The sequence below is a fragment of the Rhododendron vialii genome, chromosome 5a (genome assembly GCF_030253575.1).
Source record: "Rhododendron vialii isolate Sample 1 chromosome 5a, ASM3025357v1".
Lineage (NCBI taxonomy): Eukaryota > Viridiplantae > Streptophyta > Magnoliopsida > Ericales > Ericaceae > Rhododendron > Rhododendron vialii.
This window is the reverse complement of record NC_080561.1, coordinates 18,943,527-18,967,760: the sequence shown is the minus strand read 5'-3', so window position 1 is coordinate 18,967,760 and position 24,234 is coordinate 18,943,527. Positions and strand designations below refer to the sequence as shown.

At 37.9% G+C, this 24,234-nt stretch overlaps 1 protein-coding gene across 1 annotated transcript in view; it reads right to left on the bottom strand.

Moving 5' to 3' along the window:
- Positions 1–23,813, bottom strand: part of LOC131326300 (UDP-glucose:glycoprotein glucosyltransferase) — a 33,020-nt gene extending 9,207 nt beyond the window's left edge. The window contains exons 1-24 of the mRNA XM_058359039.1: positions 23,402–23,813; positions 22,098–22,538; positions 21,834–21,987; positions 21,354–21,525; positions 20,375–20,448; positions 19,100–19,196; positions 18,839–18,951; positions 18,618–18,733; positions 18,071–18,128; positions 16,696–16,848; positions 16,300–16,398; positions 16,044–16,208; positions 15,498–15,566; positions 13,267–13,352; positions 12,860–13,022; positions 12,018–12,152; positions 11,803–11,908; positions 11,608–11,702; positions 11,329–11,441; positions 10,999–11,209; positions 6,526–6,594; positions 6,213–6,355; positions 2,329–2,430; positions 137–284 (exon numbers count right to left, since the gene is read on the bottom strand). Of these exons, the coding sequence (XP_058215022.1) occupies positions 137–284; positions 2,329–2,430; positions 6,213–6,355; positions 6,526–6,594; positions 10,999–11,209; positions 11,329–11,441; positions 11,608–11,702; positions 11,803–11,908; positions 12,018–12,152; positions 12,860–13,022; positions 13,267–13,352; positions 15,498–15,566; positions 16,044–16,208; positions 16,300–16,398; positions 16,696–16,848; positions 18,071–18,128; positions 18,618–18,733; positions 18,839–18,951; positions 19,100–19,196; positions 20,375–20,448; positions 21,354–21,525; positions 21,834–21,987; positions 22,098–22,538; positions 23,402–23,562 (3,243 nt within the window). The 5' untranslated portion in view covers positions 23,563–23,813. The remainder of the gene's footprint in view (positions 1–136; positions 285–2,328; positions 2,431–6,212; positions 6,356–6,525; positions 6,595–10,998; positions 11,210–11,328; positions 11,442–11,607; positions 11,703–11,802; positions 11,909–12,017; positions 12,153–12,859; positions 13,023–13,266; positions 13,353–15,497; positions 15,567–16,043; positions 16,209–16,299; positions 16,399–16,695; positions 16,849–18,070; positions 18,129–18,617; positions 18,734–18,838; positions 18,952–19,099; positions 19,197–20,374; positions 20,449–21,353; positions 21,526–21,833; positions 21,988–22,097; positions 22,539–23,401) is intronic.
- Positions 23,814–24,234: the final 421 nt, after the last annotated feature.

Below are 24,234 nucleotides of genomic sequence, written 5' to 3'. Positions count from 1 at the left end.
CAAAAATATTATACAGCATTTAGAAGCTTAAATAATCTGTCATTTGTTATTCTCAGTGAGTTCATAGCTTCACAGTGCAAGAAGTAGACAGGCTTAGTCATAGGTTTTCAATATTTACTAACAAGGACCAACTCACCAGTGGATTAAGTACAAGCCGCATGCTTGGCTGAACGGATTTCCACAAAATTTTAAGAAGCGAAGACAACTTCTGACCAGAAGGGCTCAAAGGGTCAATGACAGCATCAATATGAATGCTACTATTTTCATTCTCAAGAATAACTGCACTGCACGCAACCAATAACAATTAAAGGAAATCAATTTCAGGGAACTGTAAATTCTGGGCCCCAAATGACTAAGAAACATGCATCCAAGTGATAAAAGAACTTGATGACACAGTGAGGGAAGCCTCAAAGGACACCATTGACTGACAGGACATGCAAATAAATGATACTCAGAGTAAAATTTGTTCCACCTGTTAAGTCACTAGTAGTCCCAAAAACTTAAGCTATTAGGAAATGGGGCCACCAATGTATATCAAGCTATCTAACATCCTCCCTCAAGTGTAACCCTGTCTTGCATGTGGAGATGCAAATATTCATACATATCGCAAAAGAATGCAAAGGAAACATAGTACAAACAGGGAACAAATGCGAATATAAAGACTTGAACCCATGTCTCCTGCAACCTGAGCTCTAATACCATGTTAAGTTACTGGTAGTCCCCAAAGCTTAAGTTGTTAGGAAATGGACCCAACAGTGTATATCAAGCTATCTAACATCAATTTTCTAGTTAAAATCAACAAACAAGCCATTATGCTCCCTCACGTTCAGCAACTTAACAAGGTCAAGACAAAACATAGAGAAAAGCTAAAAAGAGCAATGCTAGATGTGAGAACGCACCAAAATACATTTTCTGCTGCTTCTTTTTTTGGGTACAACGGATTATTCATTTTCTGCTGTTTGCCAGAAAGTAATCATTACCCAAAAAAAATGCCATGATTCCAACTCATTATCAACGAAACCATACCCAATACAATGCAAAGTAAACTTGCGTTTGGATTAGCTTTGGCGTACTTCTGAGTCAAAACCAATATCAGCATGATATTTGGGAAGCTCAAATATGTTTAAGAGATGAGAAAAGGCTGAAAAACCAAGAAGCCAACGATGGCAGCCTTTGCCTAATGGAAGCTTTTAAGGAATGGAAGCTTTTAAGGAAAATAATTAAAATGGCACATTGGGCTGTAGTTAAGATTGAAAAAGTGCATTTGATTGATGTTAAAAATGTATACGAGTTATGTAAAAGTGTACTTAAATGCCCAAAATGTGCAAAAGAGGAGTGTTTTGGCATTTTTTGTCTCGTTGACAGCAGGACCCAATTTTCAACATGGAAACTACAATAAGACGTGGTATTGGTCAGCCTAGCACGAAAGAGGAAAATGGGGAAAAAGTCTAGATACCTCAATAAAATTAATTACCAACTGAACATCTTACTCAAAATCTGATCTATCGTGCAGATATAAACACCCAGATGAAATATCTCCTCCTTTGAAATATCTCATCCTCGGGTCATGTGAAAAACCAAATTAATTTCTTTTACAAACATTGTAGCTAGCCTTAATTCTTCATAAGCCACCTTTCCTTTTTTAACAAGACTTCTCCACATACTGACCTTTTCATCCAAACAAAAAACATGTTCATTTTATTGAGGAACAAGTCCAGGACATCATTGAATGTTTTTTTTTTTTTTTTGGCTTAGAAAACTTTAGTTTGTACGAACCTTGGTTTAGAGGATATGTAGTTCACACTCAATGTCTGAAAGGAAAATATGAAGTATAAACTGCAGTCCTCAAATCAAGGTGCCCCTGTTGCTTGGGTTCACGTTAGATGCGACAGATTACAATTTACAAGACAGGCTAAGCTAGGAATAGATGGGGAACAGAAATTGGTCAACTAATCAGGCTAATAAGCTTGAGGTAAGCAATGAAAAATGACAAGCTAGTAAATGTTTGTTTCTCTTGACACTTTCACAACCTATATAAACATTCTAAGAATTGGTGTATTCCTTCAACATTTCTTATATGTTCTTACTTATATCTCCTCAAATACGTCAGCATTTTAACTATATGAGAGAACAAAAGCAGTTTAGGATGAGATAGGATCAAGAAAATTTATACTGCCTTTGTCCCTCTCCTAGTAACAACTAACAAACTTCTGAAGAAGGGACAAAAACAGTTAAAATTAACAACGTAAACAATAACCTACTTATCAAGAAGAACAACCAATGATGTACAGGAAACCGCCCTGAAGTCTAAAATAAAATAGTCCACACCTGTATTCTGCATTCAAGATCTCAAAACGAGCACTTTCAGAACTTCGATCCCTCGTAGCAATTGAAGATGAGACGGACATAATTATGTCACTGATGAATTTGCTGCAAGCAGCAAATGCGCAAACAAAGAACAAAAGAAAACCATCATCCTATGTATGTCACAAGTGAATTTGCTGCAAGCAGCAAATGCGCAAACCAAGAAAACAAGAAAACCATCATCCTATGTATGTAACAAGAAAGAGAGTAGTGAAAAATGCATATCAAAGACAACACGTCAAACATGGTACTCACAAGTACAATACAAACTAGATTGCGCAGAAAGATTCTTGCTAGGCAAGTATTCCCTATAAAATAACATCACATGAAGCTAAAATGACACACCAGATACTACAGACAACAAAATATTAGCTGTCCAAACATTAAGGAAACAAAATGACAGACAAAGGTGTGCAAGGGAATGATGATGAACAACTCCATGAGAAAGGGCAATATAACTACATACCAGACAAAAGTTTGTCACTCCAGCATAGATACATACCAGAGGTGTATGTATGCTGCATGCACACATTACCTGTGAATGTGTGTCGCAGAGAGAGAGAGAGTACCTATTGAACAATCTATAAATTCTCAGATCGTTCATTCCCTACAACACTCCAGTATAGATACAAACCAGAGTGTATGTATGTTGCATGCACACATTACCTGTGTATGTGTGTCGGAGACGAGAGAGAGAGAGAGACTACATATTGAACAATCTATTAATTCTCAGGTAGTTCATTCCCAACCTCTTACACTTGAATTCAACCACGTAACTGCTATATGCCGTTCACAAGGCCCTCCAGTAGAGTTTTCTTTTCTTTTCTTTTTTGATCTAAATTATGGAAGAGAGCATCAAAGGGAATGGAACCCATGTACAAGAGTGACATTGAGCCTGTACACACAACAAGTCCCATAACAGGTAAAGGCTAAATAGCTATGAAGCACCGACACTCCAAAAGGGCGCCGTGTCCACGTATTGGACACAGGGACACGACGAGTACATGTTCCAATAATTTTTATTATTTTTTGATAGAGGACACGCCGGGGACACGGATGGAGGGTCAAAATGTAATATTTTTAATTTTGGGGAGTTAAATATGAAATTATTCAAAATATTGAGTTAAACTGTAATTATGCCTTCGAAAGAAAATTATACAATTTGTGAAATTATTCATATACAATGGTTCATTAAAAGAAATTATATTTATTTATTATTGATTTATAAATGTGGCTTGTCCCCCACCGTGTCTGTATTCCCATTTTTTTAGAATTGCCGTATCCATGTCTGTGCTACATAGCTAATAGGAGGGGAAGGGAAGCAACTACTACAGATCAACCATAATTGGAACTAGAAAATCAACATATTGATACAAAGTAGGCAATATGGGCCCTAATTCCCAGCTATAATGAATATAACAAAAAAAGGGACTTCAATTTATGTATGGAGTTTCCAGTTCCTTGGAAGGTCCTCCTATTACACTCTTTCCAAATCAACCACATCAAACTCAAAGTAGCTACAAGCAACCGTTCCTTTTCCTCCTTGCAACCCTTCCTCGCCACCAACTATTAAGAAGCCCCGCCGCATCTCTTTGGAAGATCTAATGCATCTCGAAACAAGCCAGTATCAAACTTGACAATGCATGTACCACCTTATAATGCATTAGAAGATGATTGGCCATTCATTGTCGCAGTTGCTTGTAAAACCGGTATCTTACTATTAGATTGTCACTCATCAAAACAATCTCACACGCGGTATTAACGTAAATAAATAAAATCAACCTCACAAGGAGCGCCAACCGCTTACTTTCCTCTTCACAAAAATTGCCTCCACTAAGACCAATGCCCCCTAAAATGAACAAGATGTTCCATTTCCCAGTCTCAAACAACCATCCTACCCTCTAAGCCAGTCCTAGAAAGGCGCGACTCCTTCACACCTAAAGTAATAAGAACCGTCGCCTCTCTATCCACATTCAATCAGAAAATCGCTATATGAAAGTGGCCTCCAAAGTCTCCTCTCTACACCATGTACAAAGCTAGAACTTGGCTCTCTAACCATACCCTATGTTACATAGATCCTACAAAATGTATAAAATATCCATGAGACACTGTACACTCGACACATGGATAAGGGTAAGGGTCCAATGTCTAAAATCTTTAGTTGGACATTCACCTAGCACGCATGTTACTTAATTCAAATGCACCATTGCATGGAACTCCTAATTATGCATGAAATGCCCTACGACCCTGTCTATCCAAGAAAATAAACACAATTTTTGCAATTTTTTTGAATATTTGGCACATCCCCATGTTTCTTATATAGAAATGGGGGAACTGCATTTCAATGGAAAAAGGGGTTGGCACATCCCCGTGTTTCTTATATAGAATGGGGGAATTGCATTTCAATGGAAAGAGGGGCAAACAAATGCAAACTCGTGGACAAGTTATTGGGAATCATCAAGTCATGGAAAGCCAAAAATAATTGCACATACATGCTATTTTAAAATTAGTCGAAAAAAAAGCTCCTGTACCCAAACAACATCCTTTGCCATTGTGATGTCCAAGTCATACTTTATTTTCTGGGAAAAGTGTCCTTTGCTCTTTGAATCGAATAGTGTTGCACCTTATATGACATTTAATTGCATTTTGTATGGTACGGATTGCCCCCAATGAGGACAAGTTAGATGCCATGGTGATGTCTAAGTCAAACTTTACGTACAGGGGAATGGAAATATTGCTCCGTGAGGTTAACATTCTTGCACCTTCGGTCGAAAAAATTGCATTCTTAATGGAACTAAATTGCACCCAATTCAGGACAAGTGGGTAATGTGATGTCATACCATACATTTTTTTTTATTGGAAATGTATCATTTGCTCCTTCAATCGGACAACGTTGCACCTTATATGACATTCTATTGCACTTTGTATGGAACGGATTGCCCCCAATGAGGACAAGTTGGGTGCCATTGTGATGTCTTAGTCAAACTTTATGAATTGGAAAATTGAAACATTGCTCTGTGAGTCAACATTCTTGCACCTTTGGTCGAGAAAATTGCACTCCTTATTGAACTAAATTGCACCCATTTCTGGACAAGTGGTGTGATGTCAGAACATACTTTATGTTTTTGGTAACATATCTATTGCCCCTTCGATAGAACAACGTTGCACCTTATATAACATTATATATATTGCACTTTGTATGAACAGATTGGCCCCAATGAGGGAATTTTTAGGTTTTCACTTACAATAGGTATATTCGTCATTTAAGCAACCCGGTTCCATGTATGCGCAATTAATGTTTTCCTTCCCATGCCAGGCACAATTTCATAAAAACCTCTTTGTTTGCCCCTCTTCCCAGTGAAATGCAATTCCCCCTATAGAAATTAGATGAATCCAACACTAAGACACAATACAACATAGGCCATCCACATTCCCTCTCTCAACAGAATTTACTATATCCGATGCTTTGCACAGATTTCCTCTAGTATAGTTTCTAGTCTACATCAACATAGAATACCCCTCTAAACGCCTCCCTCTCCTATGCAGCCACATTTATGAGATCTGTGATTGAGAAATTGGACACTACTTTGCATTGCATAGATTTATCTCAAGTAGTAAATTTGGTAACAATAGTGTGAGAGGCGGCTAAGCTTCATTTCTGAGGCAGTTAAGGATGAAAAAGGGATGGCTGGTTCTACAATGTATGTATCAACTTAGCATTGGCTTTCACAACAACCTCCTGTGAAAGGTATGGCACCGCCACAGATAAAGCTGAACACATCAATCCTAGGAACTAGAGTGGATAATAAGAAAGAAATAGGATAACAAACGAAGTACAATCAACAAACCTTGTTAGCATGTCAGGATCAATGCCCTCCCATTTCACTTCTTCAATGACCTCCACAATGTGCTTAATTCTGTTCTTTAACTCCACAGACTCTAAAAGATGTAGATCATGACTCAAAAATGTGCCATTGTCAACGCGGATCACCTATCATATACCAAGCGTAATTTAAATGTAGAGAACACTACCTTATCAAAAAGAATATGTAGCGAACACTATAATGTTCTGGGTAAATAACAAATAGTGTACTTCCCAATACAAATAAGTACAATCAAACTATACTTCAACTCGTCAGAAGCAGCCCATATGAAGCTCACCCTTCCATTAGTAATGACTGCATTACTGCCAGATTCAAGGCCAAGTTGCCCGTATAAGAATTGTCCCACCTGCGACGTGTTTGGAAAGGTAAAGTTTAACATATAAATTTTCCATTCAATTGTCACTGGGTAAAATGAAATGGCATAGTTAATATGCAACTCTTCAAATGTGCAACTATTCAGAGAACTTGCAAAACTTTAGCAAGGGAAAAGGTATTCTCAATGGTCGCAAGGAGTTAAAAAGGAAAAGAAAAAGGGTCTTCCTGGCAGAGCTGCTTGTTGCAACTAGGGAGCAATTCCATTGCCTCCTTTTTTATAGCAGCTTCGACCTGGTCTTTGAACCAGAATTTTTGGTTAAAGACACTTTGTCTCGTCTGGTAGCACAGTCAAGTTACAGGCAAGTATGAGTCGGAATTACGTCCTTTTCTATTCATTAAAGTATTATCTTCTCTCTCTTTTTTTTGGTCAACAGAAGAGTAGGTTAGCAAGATACAGGCTTCCTGGCATTGTGGTATGTTTAAGTAGATGAAGCTTTAATGATTACACTTCAATGACTGAATAAATCACAAAAGCATACAACCGTAACATTCTTGATATTTCAAATTGATGTAGTATGTAGTAAGGGACTAAGGGTACCTATGTCATTTTGTGCTCTTGGTAGTAAGGGGTATATATATATACACACACATATATATATACACACACATATATATATATATATATATATATATATATATATATATATATATATATCTGTATACATATATGTATATATGTATAGATATATGTATACATATATATATACATATATATATATATGTATACATATATATATATATATATATGTGTGTGTGTGTGTGTGTGTGTGTGTGTGTTGGAGTCTCTTATTTGGTACCTTTATCATTTTGAACAATATTATCAAGAGCTAGTCTTTTTTGTATCCCATTTGGGAGTTTCTCAACTTTCTCTCTCTACATTATCTATGGGTATTTGGATTTGCATCATTTGGTATCAGAGCTTCTAGGCTCGATCCCTACCGTTCATCTCGCCGGAGACTTCACCGAAAACCTAGACCTCGCCGGAAATCTCGCCGGAAACCTAAAACGGCGCCGGAAAATCTCGCCGGAGCCCCCAAATCACTCCAAATCCTCAGATCTATCCAACCCAACACCCTATACTTCGATTTCGACCCTATTTAGCCCTGAATCGAACCCAAAACCCATCGGATCTGACCTGTTCGAACTTGAATCAGCCATTTCGGCACTGTTCAAGCTCGATCTACCCTTTTCGGCACTGTTCAGACCTGTTTGAACAAGACCCAGACTTGTTCGAGCTCAAATCTGCCATTTCGGAACTCAAATAAAACTTTCAAACCCAGATCTGCCTGTTTCGCACCATTTCGGAGCTGTTTCGGAGCTGCTACAGTGATTCCGAGACTGCTACAGTGATTTCGGAACAGCTACAGTGATTCCGAGTCTGCTACAGTGATTTCGAGCACAGTTACAGTGATTTCAAGTCAGATCCGTGGGTTTTGAGAGTTTTCGGACTGATTTTTGCTGATTTTGGACAAGATCTAAGGTGGGTAAGTATCGATTCCTTATTTTCTTTGCTGGGTTGTTGCTAGATTGCTCTGTAGTTGTCGCTTCGAGTATGATTATTGGTAATTACGTGTTTTTGGGTTATTCTGTTGAAATTGGAGGCTGAGTTGACTGGATTTTCATTATTTGGGGTGTATTTACTTGTTTAGAGTTGAATTTGGGTATTGTCGTGGCTTATCGGGTCAGAGGTAGAAGAGAAGGTAGAGGTAGAGGCTTTGTGGTGAACAATGGTGAAGAGAATGAGTTTGGCAACCAAAACCATGAGATTCAAGAGTTGAGACAACAAGTTGCTACCCTAACGGCGATGGTGCAAGGCTTGCAAGTGTCACGTGCGGGTAGTGGAGGGTCCGAGGACTCTCAAAGTCACTTTGACAATCCTTTTGGTGATCCGAATTGGCATAGGCCACCTTTCACTCATTCTCCTTATAGGTGGGAGAAGAACATCAAGATTGAACTTCCCGAGTTCAATGGAAGTCTTAATCCGGATGAGTTTGTTGATTGGATAAATACAGTTGAAAGAGTGTTTGATTATGGAGATGTCTCCGAGGAGAAGAAGGTGAAGTTAGTGGCTATCCGCCTCAAAGGAAGAGCTTCCGCTTGGTGGGAGCAATTGCAAGGAACTAGACTACGAAGAGGAAAGGGAAAGATTAGAGAATGGAAGAAAATGAAGAAGAAATTCAATGAGCAATTCTTGCCTTTCAACTATATGCAAAACCTCTACAAGAATTTGCATAATCTCAAACAAGTTGGAAGTGTTGATGAGTACACGGAGGCTTTCCATCAACTTGTTGCTAGAGTTGATTTGAATGAAAGTTTAGATCAAATGGTTGCAAGGTACATAAGTGGGTTGACAATCACAATCACAAAGTATGCAAACTTTGTGGACGGTTTCGGAAGCTTACAATTGGGCCTTGGTGGCCGAAAAACAAGAAAAGAGGAAGTTTTTTAGATCCGGACAGCAAAATCAAGGCGGTTTCCCGTCCGGGCAGCCCTTTGACACCTCTTTTCAAGGTGGTTCTTCTTCTAATGGCGGTCAAGTTGGTCCTCCGGGGTTTGATGACCGAAATTGTGGGGATAAAGCTTCAGCCCCTACTCAAAACCAGCCTCAATCCGGTGTTTCAGGGGCTCGAAAGCAAGCCCAAAGTGGGGAATTCAAATGCTTCAAGTGTGGGGAACCGGGTCACAAGTCTTCGGATTGTCGAAAAGCTTCCGGAAGTCGTAACAAAGCACTTTTTAGTGAAGTGGAGAAAAGTTATGATGATATTCCCTTGTATGATGATGTTGCATGTGAAGAGATCGGTGGTGACTTGGAAGAGGAAGTGAGTCTTTCACTTATGATCAAGAGGACTCTCCTAACACCTAAGCAAGATAGTGATGAAGATTGGTTGCGCGCCAACATATTCTATACTACTTGCAACATAGAAGGGCATGTTTGCGATATGATCATTGATAGTGGGAGTTGTGACAATATGGTATCTCAAGAGGCGGTTGACAAGCTTCAACTCAAAGTGGAGGAGCATCCCAATCCTTATGTTGTTTCTTGGTTCAAAAGGGGAAATGAAAAAAAGGTGAACAAGAGGTGTTTGGTGTCCTTCTCCTGCAAAAGTACTTTGATGAAGCTTGGTATGATGTGATACCTATGGACGCTTGCCATATCTTACTTGGCCATCCGTGGCAATACGACCGCGATACTCTTCATGATGGAAAGCGGAATACCTACACCGTGCATAAGGATGCGCAACAAATCACCTTCTTACCCATGAAGGAGAAGGTAACTACAAAATCTCATTATTGCCCAATGTTATTTGCTTCTAAGAAACTTCCTCCAATGAATTTGGGTATGATGGATGTTCCCAAAACCACCAACAAGCTCTTGAAGGAGGATAATATTGTGTTTGGTCAAGAGTTGACAATGAGGGAAGAGTTTGGGAATGATTTTGAAGATTTCCCTATCTATGATGAGTATCTTGATGACGACGAAGGGTTTGAGGATGTGGAGCAAGTGGTAAAAGAAAGCCATAAAGGTGCATTGGATTCATATTCAAAGTATGAGATTGTGGAAGATCCTCCAATCCTTGAAGACCTTGTAGAGCCAATGGGTGTGAATTGTTTTCAAGTTTTGCCTTCCGCGTTCCCCCCGATGCATGATATACAAGTTTGTGAAGAATTGGTGACCAAACTAGGCTTCATGGGACAACTTGAAGATCCCTTGGGAATGGTCTTCACTCAAGAAAGTCTTGGGTATGGCGTTTTCCTTGTCTTTGAATCTTCAAATGGCTATTGGTCAAGGTACTTTTTGGGAGGATGTCTTAGAAAATACTTCAATGTAGCTTTGCCTTCAAGACATGCCAAGTGGATTGCTTACTCACACACAAGCATGGATGCGGTGGACATGCACAAAAACAAGCTCATGTTTAAGATTGGATGTGCTATGAGGGTCGTGTTGGGTCGAAGCACTACAACCGTAACTTGAGGACAAGTTTCTTTCTAGTAGGGGAGTATGATGTAGTATGTAGTAAGGGTACCTATGTCATTTTGTGCTCTTAGTAGTAAGGGTCTATATATATATATATGTGTTGGAGTCTCTTATTTGGTAACTTTTATCATTTTGAACAATATTATCAAGAGCTAGTCTCTTTTGTATCCCATTTGGGAGTTTCTCTCTCTACATTATCTATGGGTATTTGAATTTGCATCACTAATGAACTAGGAAAAGCAGACATGATACGAAATACAGAGGAAGCTTAACAAGTCGGTGCTACTGATTAATAGAGACCAATATCTATCAAAGAAAAATTGCAAAAAGAGAAAATTGGTGAAGTTATAAGGATTAGAATGTAAGGTCCAGAAGCCCAAAGGATTCTTAGCGATATACCTCGTTCAAATGTTCTCTCAACTCGTCAACCGAAAGTTCTGAGAGAGCAGTTCTCAAGCACTTGGATGGTAAACCATTTGCATCGGCTAGATCACAGACCTTATCAATAAATGCTTGATTGCCTTCAGAAACTACGGAAGACGCAAGCTTGTATTCATGCTCATAAAATGCACACATTTTATCCAAAAAATCCAACACCTTTCTCTTATGACTGCACAATGCCACAAAAGCAAGCACCGAGTTACAGAACGTATACAAAGAAATAAATCTTTTGCCGTAAAGATTTAGATTGCCTGTAATGAAATTTATGACAAGTTTGGAATAGAATACCTATATGACGCTGCAGCAACTTCAGATGCCTTCACAAAGAGGAGACTAGGAAAACCCACATTTGGATCGGCATTAAACAGCATTCCTAAGCGAGCATTTTTAGAACCTTCTATCTGCAACACACAGTAATCACTAGTTAGTCAAGGAAAAAATGAAATACCAAATCATTAACATTATTGATGATGATATTAATAACAGCAGAAATGTCCATCATCGTGGAAAGAAGTGTGACTCCTGAATATGAGATGAACATTGAGTATTTTGCTGTAAATTTATTACCAGGTACCGTATCCCTTCACGAAGCAAATTGATCCCCTTTTTTGATGTGACATCAATGACAAGAAGATGGGTCACAGGCTTCAAATCATCTACAGCTGCAAGAAAGATGATTTCAGGAAAAAGAAAACACCAGATTCAGCAAGTCTACAAAAGTTAAGATAGGAGGCCTGGGGCTTTAGCTCTAGTGCAGCTTACTTTCAGGAGAGTGCAAAAAACTGACATCATTTTGGATAAAATCGTTTCGAAGAATAGCTCTAGACAAAGAAACAAATTTCGGTTTCACCTTGCCATCCGCAATAATCTACAAAAGCAAAAATAGCATGAAGAGTTACCTAGTTAACAATGAAGTTGAAAAAACATTAGCATGCATTTCATAGAACATCCCGAATAAGTCTCCATATACACAATACCTGCGGATTATACCGAGGAACCCCACTTTCTGACAGAAATTTGTCCAGCACGTCAGTATGAGAATTTATATGGCCGTAGTAAACTTGTTCCTGTATTCTTGGGAGCTCATCGTTCATGGCATTCATAAGAGCATCCTGATGGTAGTAAATCCCCCGGAAAGAAAAAATAATGTCACTGAAGATTATGAACAGAGTATACTGGAGATCAACTGTCAAGTGTCAAGGCGCATGATTTACATTTGTTTACACGAGGACATTTAGTCAATGGAACACATAATAGATTCCTGGGTCAACAATAACAGAGAAAAAGCAGCCAGCCATATGGAATGTTACAGAAAAGAATAACTGTGTTTGCCTCAAACCATCATCGGTGTAGCTAAAGCCTAAATGTTTTTGTCCAAGTGTGTGTTAGATGACAAAAAGTGATAAAAGTGGGATGTGTCAAGGGATTGCTACTTTAGAGAGTGAATGGGCGCTCCACCATATATGTTGACCTGTGTGTTAGAATTGTATAAAACTAACAATAAGACTAAAAACTACGATGGGTCTTTTCCGGGTCTCTTCTTCAACAAAAAGGCTCTTAAGACTTGAGAGAGCTAACTTATGACACTAAATGGGCTCTTAAGAGAGCTGATGGAGATACTCTTACATGACAACATCTGTCACTCTTCTGCTAATTGCCACAGCAGAACAGAAAGGAGCCAGCACAAACCTGTATCTCTACTATTAACCAAAAAAAAAAATTCTAATATCAAGATCAAATGAAATTTTACCTCAGACGTGAAACGAGAAATGTAATATGCAAGGAAGACAGAATCAACAAGAGATCTAAGCAAGTGTACCTCAGTAGAATCAAGGACAAGACCATTCATCAAGAGGCAGCATTGCAGGTTAGCTAAACCCAGCTTAAAAGCAAACATGGAACTCTCTTGGGATAGTTCATTGAAAGTCAGCTCCTTTTCCAGTTTTAGTAAAGTATCTTGAGGTGGAGATTTAACCTTTGACCTACAAGAAAAACGTATGGATAGATTACAAGGAAAGAGAAACATAATGGATGTGAATCCATATATATATTATCTAAAGTGGACAAGCACGAAGGACCCCTATCACTCTTAGAAACGCAAGCAAAATAATCAAAAATGGCAACCCAAAAATGCTTCGGGATCTGAACTGTAGCATCTCTCTCAGACTAGCAACAATTTAAAGGTTAATTTTTTCTATTTAAGAGAAAGAAAGGAAGAACGCTTACAATAAAGTTTCAACAAACGCCCCTTCCACGTGGTGCATTTCAGGATCATCTTCGGGATCTGCTGACTCGGTCCGCAATCTGTTAATCTGCCATATACATGCAAGATCGTAATCATCTATACATAATTTTCATTATCATTCCCGATTGGGAAAAAGAAAACAATATAATCCATCTAGAGCAGTTTTGGGATGAAATTAACCCGGAAACACATGGCATAGCTACAAAAAAGTGGAAAGGGAGTCTCAAGATTTTTCCTAAGTAGTCCCACATGCATCTTCAGATGTGCACAAGGTCTGATGTAGGACAGGATTTGAATGCAGCCAAGGATATGCTCAAACACGAAGAGAAGTGAATGTTTTGGGACTGTGAACAATGTAGGTGAACAATAGAAAGAGAAGATGTCATTTTAGGAAGATAAGTCTACGCATCACACCTAGGGACTCTTTAGCATCACACCAAAGAAAAGATTGCATCACACAATCTAGCCAATAGCTTGAAAGCTACTCAATTTTTATTATCACTCATAATGATTTGCCATATGGGTTACAATCTTATTTATACCCATTTCAACTTGACTCTAGAACTTCCCAAAAATAAATAGCCTTTAGACTCCCAAAGACGCATTGAACAGTCTCTTTGACTGCATTAAAGACATGGAAAAACTTAATGACTCTTTGATCAACTAATTGACTCTTCGACTACATCTAACATTAATGACATGGAAAAACCAAATGACTCTTCGATCAACTAATTGACTGTAAAGACTTTGACTAGAATTTAAAGAGACATTTTGACTTGACTAGAACCAAAAGACACTTCTATGAGTCCAACCCATGTCTGACCAATATCCCAAGTTGGCCTTATTCATTCCACATGTGCCAAATTAAGGCTTGTGCCTTAGAGCCATCTAGTCCATAAGGCCATAACTTCCAACCATGTAAAATTACCGAATTCCCGTGACCTCTTTGTAAGGACCGCATCAAGGTCACATTCCCAGACGCATTGAAGACTCTCCCATAAAACACCGGTGGGATATTTCCATATAACATTCACCGGATGTGGAGACAACATTATCGGGAAAAGTAACTTCGAAGATAATCGTGGAAATATGTGTTTCCAAGGAACACTACTACCGTGAGATCTAGGTTTCAGAACGCACTTTTCGAAATATGCAACGCCTTCGTTCCGGCGCGATCTCTCATAGTTTATCTGGAAAAACCAGTGTTATGAGCCAAAAATCAATAGTCTATACATCTTTCTTGATGCACTTGGTGGTGTATTCCTTTTTGTCTTAGGCCTTCTTTTGTAAATGGATTGATGCTTGACCTAACATACCTTTATTATTTCGTAGGCCTTCTTTTGTACATGGATTGATGCTTGACCTAACATACCTTTATTATTTATCATAAATAAATAAAAACCAAAAAACAAAAGAGGGTAGAGTTTTTACAAGACAAACACAAAAAATTGGACATTATGCTCCTAGAAATGCATTTTGCATAAATAATTTGAAACATAATATGTTTTATTTTATTGGGCGCTTATAGCCTGAACTAAGTAGATTACACAACTCTATCTAAGGAACCCTACCCTTATGCACCAAAATTCAGAGCATTTGGTACCACATTCCGTTCGCATTCATCATGTCGGAACCACATTTTGGGTACCATAGGTCAAAACTTTTGAGACAGTGCTTTATTGAGCTGATTCTCTCAGTTTACCGGACCTGGTAGCAGTTAGCTACTCCACTTGAAAAGTGGGCAGAAACATGGTTAATAAGATGTGTGATGTGACATTTTGATTAATAAGAATAGGGTTGCTGAATATAGCAGTTTCTCTTATTCTTTTAATCACACTCAAGCATGTCCTTCATGGGACCCCACAGACAGATAAACCCAATCCAAATGAAATAACCAGACATCAGAGTCCTCTTTTTACCCTACAATTGGAGTTTGAGAATACAAAAAAAACATGAGATGCAGGTAAATGAGAATTATAATTAAGCAACGCACACAATAGTAGGATGAGATCAAGCATCCCACAGATAAGTTAATGGCCATTATGTAACAGGCTTCTTGTAGCTTGTATTCTCCCTAATTCAATTATTGTTGACAATATTAGCAGCAAGAGAAAATATGAAGAAAAAAGACAACAAAAGATAACAAGAATAGACAAAGGATTTTCTGCATCTCAGCTACGACAATAAGAAAGGTAAAATTACAAGGTCATACACTGCTCAAAAACTGGAAAGCCATTTGAGCCCCATGCTGTTCCTCAATATAAATAAACAGGCGTATGATCTGCAATACAGAGTCGCATTAACAATTATCATCAGCATTACAACAAATCCATGAAGAAGTGAACAAAGCACACATCACAAATGGCTGCTTACAACGATTTTTTGATAGTAAGAAAAATCATCAAGTGTTGCAACAAACTTCTTTAAATAATAGTGGTACCAAATAAAGGACTCATGAGACTTCCTCTAGCAAGAAAGACACAATACCTCCTCTAACATGGAAAACTCCCCTAAGTATGGTTCAAGTTCCGGGTTGCATTTCAATTGAGGCAATAAAGGACTCATGAGACTTCCTCTATCAAGAAAGACGCAATACCTCCTCTAACATGGAAAACTCCCCTAAGTATGGTTCAAGTTCCGGGTTGCATTTCAATTGAGGCAATAATGTCCACAACCCCATTTGACTAGTAAAACACAATTCTACTTTGCTAAAAGACACTATAAACAAGAAATTAAGCAAGACAGAGAGAAGAATTACCAAACTGGATACATCTTCCCCAACACCAGTGTGATTCTCCATGGACGCTGATGGAATTTTACCACCTTTCGTTTCAACAGTCTTGATGAACTTTGTAGAGAACAGTATCACCCCAAATCTCATGGGAAGATTATTCTCATACAATGAAATAATCATGTCAATGGACTACATAACCCAAAAGAAAGAAGTTACACGAGTAATTTTTGCAGTAATGAAATGCAACAAGGAACTCAGATCCAAAAAAACAAAGACATGCCTCAAGCCCACAAGTTGAACCAGGATCCAAAACAAACACTGCATGGAACAGGTTTTTACGGATGTAACGCAGCTGTCCAGGGAAGACAGGCATCAAAACCTGCGGTGGCAACGTAAAACAAAAAGAACTTTATGGAACTCCATTGCAATACAAAGGCATCTAAATGTTTGGTTCACTCGCATATTTGCTTATTACCTTAAATAACCAATAAGCTAAACAGAGGATAAGCAAATTTGTTTGGGAAACCAATTGCTTACTTGCCTATTCTGTGTGTTGCTTTCTGTTATGAGCAATCAAGGAATCTAGCCCCAACAAACAAGCTTATTTGCTTATCGCTCATCGAATAAGGAATTAGCAAGCCAACAAACAGAGTCATACCACCACAAGAAACTGTACCTCATTAATATTGCTTCGCCATCTCTTGTACATAGCATCTAGCTCCAAGTTATTAAGGTAATGAACATGTGTTGACCGAAAATCAACACGGAATGTACTGGACTCGGAAGGAGGTAGAGTTGATAGGAGTTTCCGCACTGTACTTGGAGGGATCTAAACTTTTGGCAACAGTAGTTAGCAGGCAGTCTACAGACTAATTCAAAAGCTACTGTCAAAAAATCAATAACCAGTACCATTTTTTAACCTTTTATTGTTAACAATACCAGGTTCACATACTATTTCACTAGCTTGTTTAAGATCTAGAAAGGTGATGGAAACCAACAAAAGCTTATACAATACAAGGTAGAGGTGTAACCTCACTTACAAACCCGATATGCATGGTCTACCCAATGTTTTTGCAATGTTTTCCAAGTGTGAGGATATGTCAGACCTATCCTAAACTTTGTTTTCATAAATGAACAAAAATACTCCTGTGGGAAAAATGAACTGCTTGCTTATGTCAAAGAGGCGACTGCACCACTATGACAACAAAAAATTTCACAATTTTCAATTACATGTCAAAGATCAAAATCTGTGAAAATAACACATATTGCGCCCTTGCATTCACTGTAAAAATAAAATCTAACATCTTGACCAAAATCAGGTTGTTTAACACCATCTAAATTTCCTCACGTATCTCCTAAATAGCTACGAAGTGGGATGCCCCAGTGGATAAGTATGCACACATTACAAGCTCCTTTTGCCTATGAAGCTTGAACACTTGTTAGAGGTCACGTACTGGTGTCACACACTGACACTCGTTCAAACGTTTTCAACACCCATATCATACCGTCCTATTCTTTTCCATTTGAACACTGGACAATCTAAAACATGATTTGGCAGGAAACTCTCAACACATTTTTTGAATACTCCCAGAACACGTTAGTGTGTCAAATGAAATAGTAGCTCCAGTAAAAGCTTAAGAAAGTCTTCATTTGATAGATGATGGTTGATAGATTACAAAGAAACATGTGAATGGTGAAACACTTTATGTTTGAAAACTTTCACGAATACTGTAATGACGTATATAAACTATAAACACGTGTGGTGTTTTTATTATAGTTAGAGCAATATTATTATAGCACTAACAAAAAAAAAGGTAGACATACATATAGCCTATAGGATCTGGCGAATTATAACAGGAAAGCAGAATACAATCAAATTAAAAAAGACCATACTAGCAACAAAGATGAAAAAATTGTGCTACATCACAGGTTGAAACATCAAAGCAACGATCAATGCAAAGATAAAATTTAGGTAGAAAACAACGATCGAAGGAAAATATCCTGAGGTATATCATGTCACATCAAGCTTGGAAAAGATTAAACATAATTACCTTCAACCTCTGATATTGATCAGCCAAAGATATCTCCCGATGGACCATGTCAACCAACCTACAAAGAGCATCAGTACGCACAAACAGTTCTTAACAAAAGAAGATAGTTACACTTCTAAAGAAGATCACTTCAGATTACTGATTTGGCAAAGATTACTCAAGGTTGAGGGTGAGCCCCGACTGACCTTTGTAAGCTGATTGTTTATAGAAAATACTTATAGAGATATGTCCTACATTTAGAGATTAAATTCACCACTATCCCCCCCCCCCCCCAACAAAAAAAAAAGAGGAAAAAATAACATCAAAGGCATATTGAACGTGCTATTTAGTGGTTAGAGATGTACGACAAGCAAACATTCTGAATTTTCTCTACCCCGTAATTATTATAATTCCAAGAAGGTTGGCTTCTCCTACTTCCCCATGCTTCTGTCGTAAAATATTCTTGCTTTCCAACTACAAGCAGATGTAATAGTATATCGAACAACAAAAAGTATGAAATGAAGAAAAAAAAATAAGTGAAAGAAACAAAGAGGGAAGAAAGCTTTACAGATAAAGGTCAATATCTTCAATATTCAGTAAAGCCCCATTCAGAGCCATTAGGGACTTTCCGGGAGGAATCATTCGCTGGTTTGAAATTATTTCCTCTTTAATCGACTCATTCAGCTGCGCAAGTTTAAATTAGATAAAGATTTATCACCTACTAAGATGGCACTTGTTCAGTTCAAATCAAAACTGCACACATGACACATGTGCAACAGCAAATTTTACCTTCATACGTGATAACGAAGAGACAACACTAGGGAAATTCTGACTAACTTCTTGCATAGACTGCAAGGGATCAGAGGCTTGGATAATCCTTTGGGCAGTTTGGTGCCCTAAATCTGTAGCAGAAAAAACACACTGATCTCATTACATAGTACATAATATTCCTAATTTTCAGAGGCAAATGAGCAACTATATTAAAAGAAGGGAAAGAAAAGACACAACACGAATAACATGAATCTGCGGATAGGCAACGATGGTAATTACCCTTTAATTCCCAAACATCAAGCGTATCAGATACAGTAGATGAAAGCAGATAATCTCTAAAAGCCATTACTTCAGATGTTAGTTCAGGCTTGCGTTCCTGTGCAAGGAAACAAGACATGTAATATCAGCTCCGTCAAAGCTGTGAGACATACTTATACAGTTATAGTTCAAAATCATACTACAAAAACAATGTTGCAGTACAATCAAGGTTATAAGAATAGGATTTCACTGCCCTCAAGGAAAGAACAAATGCTTTGACTATTACAACTAACTGGGAACGCACATGACAACATGATAAGCAAAATATTTGGGTTTTCTCCAAAAGTTCCTTTCTCAAGCTATCTCTATCTCTCGTGTAACATTGGTAGTAAACTTCTCCATATTATCCAAAATAACAGTAACAACAACATACCAACTAATCAACCTACTTATAGAAAAGAAAATGTATGTGTAGTAATCATCCTACAGCAGACTATCAAGAAATCCCAAGTCCCAACCTTCCATAGGCTTTGATGTCTATATTTTTACTTTGTTGAATAAAACCAGTCTAGATATAACTGGCACTTATACGAGTTTGTCTACGTTGGACGCTTTCTTGGATACACACTATGACCCTCCTAGAAGGATTTTGTTGAGTTTGTACATAACTTTAGTCATGCCTAGAACCTTAGAAACTGCAACGAAAATACCACAAAAACATACATCTATTTGTTAAATCCATTTACTATTTAAATAAAAGAGAAAGCGACTGGCATAATTAGTTAAACTAAATAGAACTATAAAAAGACATTGGTATAAGTAAGCAGGACTGTTGAGTGTTAAACCAAAAAAAAATGACTCTTTTTCTTTATGTGATTCCCTCATTATAAAATTCTAATTCCCTAGACCCCATTCCGCTAAGATTCTTATTTTTTAAGTACTTATTTCCCACTTTACGAGAGAGGTCATTCTCTCACAATAAATCACCTTTACTTCAAAAACTAAGTACTTATTTGAAAAGTAAGTACTTATTTCCCTTAGAGGAACGGGGCAAATAAGAAAGTTGGAGATTAGTAGAAAATGAAGAAACAGCAGTCTTTGATTACTTCAGCTGAGATATTCAATAAAAAAGGGTTCCACGTGCAGAAAACAAACAATAACGGTCTCAAGTAAGTTTCATAACACCTGCAAAATAAATCTAGATCATGATTCGAGGAAAGATCGGCTAATAAAGCACCTATATAAGGGGCCAAAGAATTGTAACGTGGAAACAAATGACTTGTCCAAATAACAAACCAGAATTTTGGAGAATATGAACCCTCTAACTTCTTGGCCGAGATCTTCAGTGTGAGGATCTTCGAGAGTTACACCTGCACCTCAGACACCCGACTGTTCAATTTAGTCCTTAAATGAAGCAAATAGTTGAAAGCACTAATGTACCCATAGAAAAGATAAGATATGCATAGTATAGATGACTTAAAAACAGACAAATCCAAATCGCACATTATGAAGTATAAACACAAAAAATAACAAAAATGGGAATTAGGCCAAAGGTCTCGTAATGTGCTTTTAAACTAGGCTTAGTCCACAAAAGATTCACAAACTCCACTCGCCTTCCAGTGACCCTTCTGTACAGACAATGCATCCTTCCGATTCACTCATTCTGTCACAAACATTCCTTCTCCTTAGTCATTGCTGTTAAGCAAATGTGTGCATTCAAAGGAGATTGCTGAGATCTCTTCTTCTGGGCAGTTGGCTACAGCTGAAATGGTGACTTTTATCAGGGTCAAGGCGAGCTTTTCCACAACGCGAAACTCTTTAAAGATGAACTCACTTCCAGAAGATGGACAAACTACTGTGATGGCTTGGTAGATTTTAGGCCAGGAGCCACACTTGCAGCTGTGAAATGGAATGTATCTTGGTGTATCATATTGTAATCAAATTGAATCTATATATGGCAAAGATTAGGCGTAATCATATCACACTATTTACAAGGAAAAAGCAAAAGAAGCACCTTAGAACAGAAACAAAAATTGGAAGAACTTTAGGGACACTCATGCAATAAATCAGTCACAGGTAATTGAGTGCTCAAAATCATGAGGATGCTCTTAATTTCAGCAAAGAGAACAATTCCCATTCTCTAATGAGATGCATTACAGCTTTCAAGAATACCATCTATTTCATAGGGTCATCATACCAAAAGACAGTAAACGTTTGACTAGATTACAATGTTGGAACATTAAGTTGACAGCATCGCATGAGTTAAGCATGCAACCTTTTTTTATTGTACTGTCATCCATAGCCTTGTACTCCATGTTCTTCAGAGCAAGTTCTACACCATAACCACCCAAGTTTACAGGATCACTTGCACCGACAACTGCACAATGTCCACTTTCCGATTGACAGCCAGAAGGTAATACAGGTCTAACAGCATACTTGACTTTTCCCTGGAAGTTAAAAAAGCACTTGATTCAACAGCAAACTCCATTGGAAGGGGAAAAAACATAGAAACCAATCGCTATGTCCGACAAATTTGGGCGGCATTTGGATCAAGGGTTCGTGGAGGGAATTATCAAGAGACTTTTTAAAATAAAGGAAATGATGGAGCAACAAATAGCCTTCTTCAACTAATCTAATTTTCGTAATATTTCATTTCCCTCGACAAATTTGGGGCCTTGGGAAATTTTCAGCCCAACTTACAAAAAATAATTTTAAAAATCTGGGAGAAAACACTGCTCAGTATCAGGTAGTATACCTCTTTGGCTGCTCCCACCAAGGTGTCATGAAATTTTCTGAAGCATTCGGTACCAAGAGCTCCATACAAAATTGCCACGGGACTTCCAACACTGGAATCAATATGGACATGATCAAATGCATAAAGTTCTGGCTGCTGAAATGAATCCCCAGATCTGGCAACAGAAGACAGATATTATTAATGGCACAAAACAAAAAGGCAGTGACTTAGTTTGGGCAAAACAGAAATTCACATTTGACTCTGTAATGCATGAGCAGAACTTACAATTCCTTAGGGATATGAAGCCACGTTAACAACTCCGCAACATCAAAAAAAAGTGCCCCGCCAGTATCTACCCAACAACACTTCCCTCCACGACTTCTTGGGTTCACGCCGACAAGCAATGGGTCAACCTTCTTGCTTTCAGTTATTTCATTATTTTCAGTTCCTCCATTGACAGAGTTAGAAATAACATCGGCATAGAGGGGAAAAGAAGAAAGAGACTCTACTGCCAATTGACGGTACAACACTAGTCTTGGGGATGCTGATCGCAGAGTAAGAGAGAACTCAAAAAGTGATGCCAGATGTTCACTTAACAAAGATTGTCCATATTTAACAATTTTCCTCAAACAATCTTTTGCTGTATGTGAAACATCATCCTCATTGTGATGCCAAGCTTCAATGAACTCCCAGAAAAGGCCTTCCCATTCTTTAGACAGCAATTCACTATCAAGCAAAAGAATGAGGTTAATGAGCTCTTGTAAATCCCAGTGACAACTATTTTGGAAAAGAAACTGTTCATTTTTGTTTATGCAAATCAATTATCTCCACTCAGCCTGCTTAGAGGAAAATATCAAATATATTAGTTGTACTCATAGAACATGTAATTGATTATTGCTAACAAAGTAAATTTCAAGTTTATTGCTACCAAATTAATTCATTGTTAACAAAATAAATAGTTTAACCTAACAGGCTCAGTGGAATCTTTACCATTTAACTGGGCATCGGGTCAAAATAATTTTGACAGAAAAAGGATTTCATACACCCTTTGATAAGAAACCAATACCAAGCAAGGGAAAAAAACTGCAGTGTACCCCCTTGGAACCCAAGCTCAGTTCAGCACATAAAAAATCAAGTATAGCAATAATTTCAAACTAATGCTCAAGAAAAATAACAAATTATGCAAAAATATGCTGAGTTAAAGAGCATCTCCAGCCCTTGCCCCTTTTATTCTCTTAAATTCAAAATTTGAGTAAAAACACCTCACAATTAACTCCACTGCTTGACTTAAACTTATATGAAAGTGAGTTGTGCTCCAATATTGACTCAAATTTCAGAAGCCTATTTTGTGCCTCTTAAATTTACAACTATGCCATTATTAATGAAGCTTTCACTAAAAATTTATCCTTAGATTTGAGTTTCTCCATTGAAGTACTTCATTTAAATGAAGCTTTCACTCTCAAATTTGAATAAAAATGTAGAGAAGCTGGAGATGAATTAAAGAATCACGTAGAAACGAATACAATATGGAATTATAAACAAAACAAAAAACAAAATCCATGTACCATAACGGTAAAAAAGGAACATACCCAGCTTCCAAAAGTATAGGGGTACCAGTCCACTTGGCCTGAAGAGCCACCTGTACATTCTTGGGTCGACGGCTCTCCACCAATGGCAAATGCCCAGATAAACTCAAGACCACAACGAAAGCGATCACTACCCGAAAACCAGATCTGCAATCGGTTTCCATTTTTAATACTTCTATGAAAGCTGGATCAGAAGAGGGACATTGATCAGCGATGATTGAAAATATCGCTTCTGGAAGTGAGTGAAGGAGACGGAGACGGAGACGGAGACGGAGACTGGATTGGAGAGAGCAATGCTATTGCTAGGGTTCCAACTTCACCACCATCGTCTTGACTCGATGACTCAGGTGTTGTGAATGAGTTAGGCCCAGTATGGGTGCTCTTTAAAGCATCTTTGGGCTTCCAATGTGAGATTTCAAAAGGTTTTAGAGATAGAAACTACCGAACTAGTAGGTAGTATGAGCCAACAAGCCCTGGCTTTTGGGTGAGCTGGAGCGGGTGGAGCTGTCTTAGGCCTTTGTTGCTTGTTGGGCTTGTACTTCTGGTGGAGGAATATAGATGGGAAAATGATAGTTTACTGTTTATTTTGATAATTAATACTCGTTAAGGATAATTAATACTCGTTAAGAATATTTTTTTCAGCATTACCAAATGTTCTCTGCATCTCCTTGACGGATATTAATTATCAAAACACGTCTTTGACCGTCATTTTCCCAATATAAAGGAAAAATGACGGTTGAGTACGTATTTTGATAATTAATACCCATTAAGGATATTTTCATTTTCAGTTTTTTGTCTTTTTAGATTATAGTCAGAATGTATTTTGATTATGGTAG